Raw genomic sequence first — 1,433 nt, 5'->3', positions numbered from 1 at the left:
CTGCCGAGCAGCCCCCGGCCCGCAGCACCGCCCCCTGGCACGGCACGGCACGGCACGGCACGGCAGGGCAGGGCAGGGATGCCCAACTTGGCAGCTGTGCGAGTGCCTCACCCCCGTGTCCTCCTGGTGCCAGAGGGGCCAGAGACGGGACTGTCCCCAAAGGCCCCTTGTGTCACCCTCTGGGGCAGGAGCTGCTCGGCATCAGTGTGAGAGGGGGCAGTGGTGCCCACCCAGGGGGCACAGGGCTCCTGTGGGTGCCCGGGCACAGCTCTGGGGTCAGACATGGCACAGGGGCAGTGCCAGAGCAGCCTGGGGCACCATGGGGCTGCTCCCGGTGAGGCAGTGCCATGGCAGGGCCGGCAGAGCCCCATTTCCATCCTCCCCCAGCAGCACAGGAACCGTGGCTGGCCCAGGGGTGCCAGGGAGGTGCCCAGGGGGGCAGGAGGAAGGGAAGGAGCAGGGGCAGGAGGTTCCACGCTGGCTGGGCTGGGCTGGGCTGGGCTGTACCCACTGCCCACGGACAGGGCCCTGTGCCCACTGTCACTTCAGGAGCAGGCGGGTGGCCTGGTCACCCAGCAGGAGCCTTTGGGGAGGAAAAACAGACAGAAATCCGGGGTCAGTGTTTCTGCTGAGGCAAGGGTACAACAGGGATGTGGGGACAGCACCAGCCTGAGGCTGATTCACCACACGAGACACGGGTGAAGCAAAGGCACATGTGGACACAGGCTGGGCCTTTGCTTTCACTCTGTCCTCATGGGAAGGAAAAGGGAAAGGAATCCCCAGCCTTGGACACCCCTCTGGGAAAGCATCAGCTGGGAGCCTGCCCGATGGAAGGGGCAGCAGGGGCAAAGGGAGGCTCAGGGTGGCAGTGCCAGTGCCATGCAGGTGCCACGTACCTCACCAGCCCCCCGACCAGGAGCGCGGCCAGCATGGGCCCTACCCAGTAGACCCAGTGGTAGTTCCAGCAGTTCGCCACCAGAGCCGGCCCGAAGGCTCGGGCTGGGTTCATGCAGGCTCCGGACACGCCGCCCCTGCAAGGGGAGCAGGGTGCTGCGCCATCCCAGCGGGACACGGGGCAGCGCCCGACCCTCAGTGCTGGGATGGGGCAATGGGGTGGGCAGCAGCATTCCCTCCGTGCTGGGATGGGGCAGTGACAGGGGTGGGCAGCAGCATCCCCTCAGTGCTGGATGGGGCAGTGACAGGGGTGGGCAGCAGCATTCCCTCAGTGCTGGATGGGGCAGTGACAGGGGTGGGCAGCAGCATTCCCTCAGTGCTGGATGGGGCAGTGACAGGGGTGGGCAGCAGCATTCCCTCAGTGCTGGATGGGGCAGTGACAGGGGTGGGCAGCAGCATTCCCTCAGTGCTGGATGGGGCAGTGACAGGGGTGGGCAGCAGCATTCCCTCAGTGCTGGAGAGGGGAAGGGCAGGGGGGG

The 1,433-nt window shown here is 67.2% G+C and overlaps 1 protein-coding gene across 1 annotated transcript in view; it reads right to left on the bottom strand.

Annotated features, from left to right (window-relative positions):
• Nucleotides 1-540: 540 nt before the first annotated feature.
• AQP8 (aquaporin 8) overlaps nt 541-1,433 on the bottom strand; it is an 8,837-nt gene continuing 7,944 nt past the window's right edge. Inside the window, exons 4-5 of the mRNA XM_014309054.1 lie at nt 897-1,031; nt 541-583 (exon numbers count right to left, since the gene is read on the bottom strand). Of these exons, the coding sequence (XP_014164529.1) occupies nt 541-583; nt 897-1,031 (178 nt within the window). The remainder of the gene's footprint in view (nt 584-896; nt 1,032-1,433) is intronic.

This window comes from Geospiza fortis, unplaced genomic scaffold, assembly GCF_000277835.1.
Source record: "Geospiza fortis unplaced genomic scaffold, GeoFor_1.0 scaffold213, whole genome shotgun sequence".
Lineage (NCBI taxonomy): Eukaryota > Metazoa > Chordata > Aves > Passeriformes > Thraupidae > Geospiza > Geospiza fortis.
Note: the sequence above shows the minus strand (reverse complement) of the source record. Positions and strands in the feature narration are given on the sequence as shown.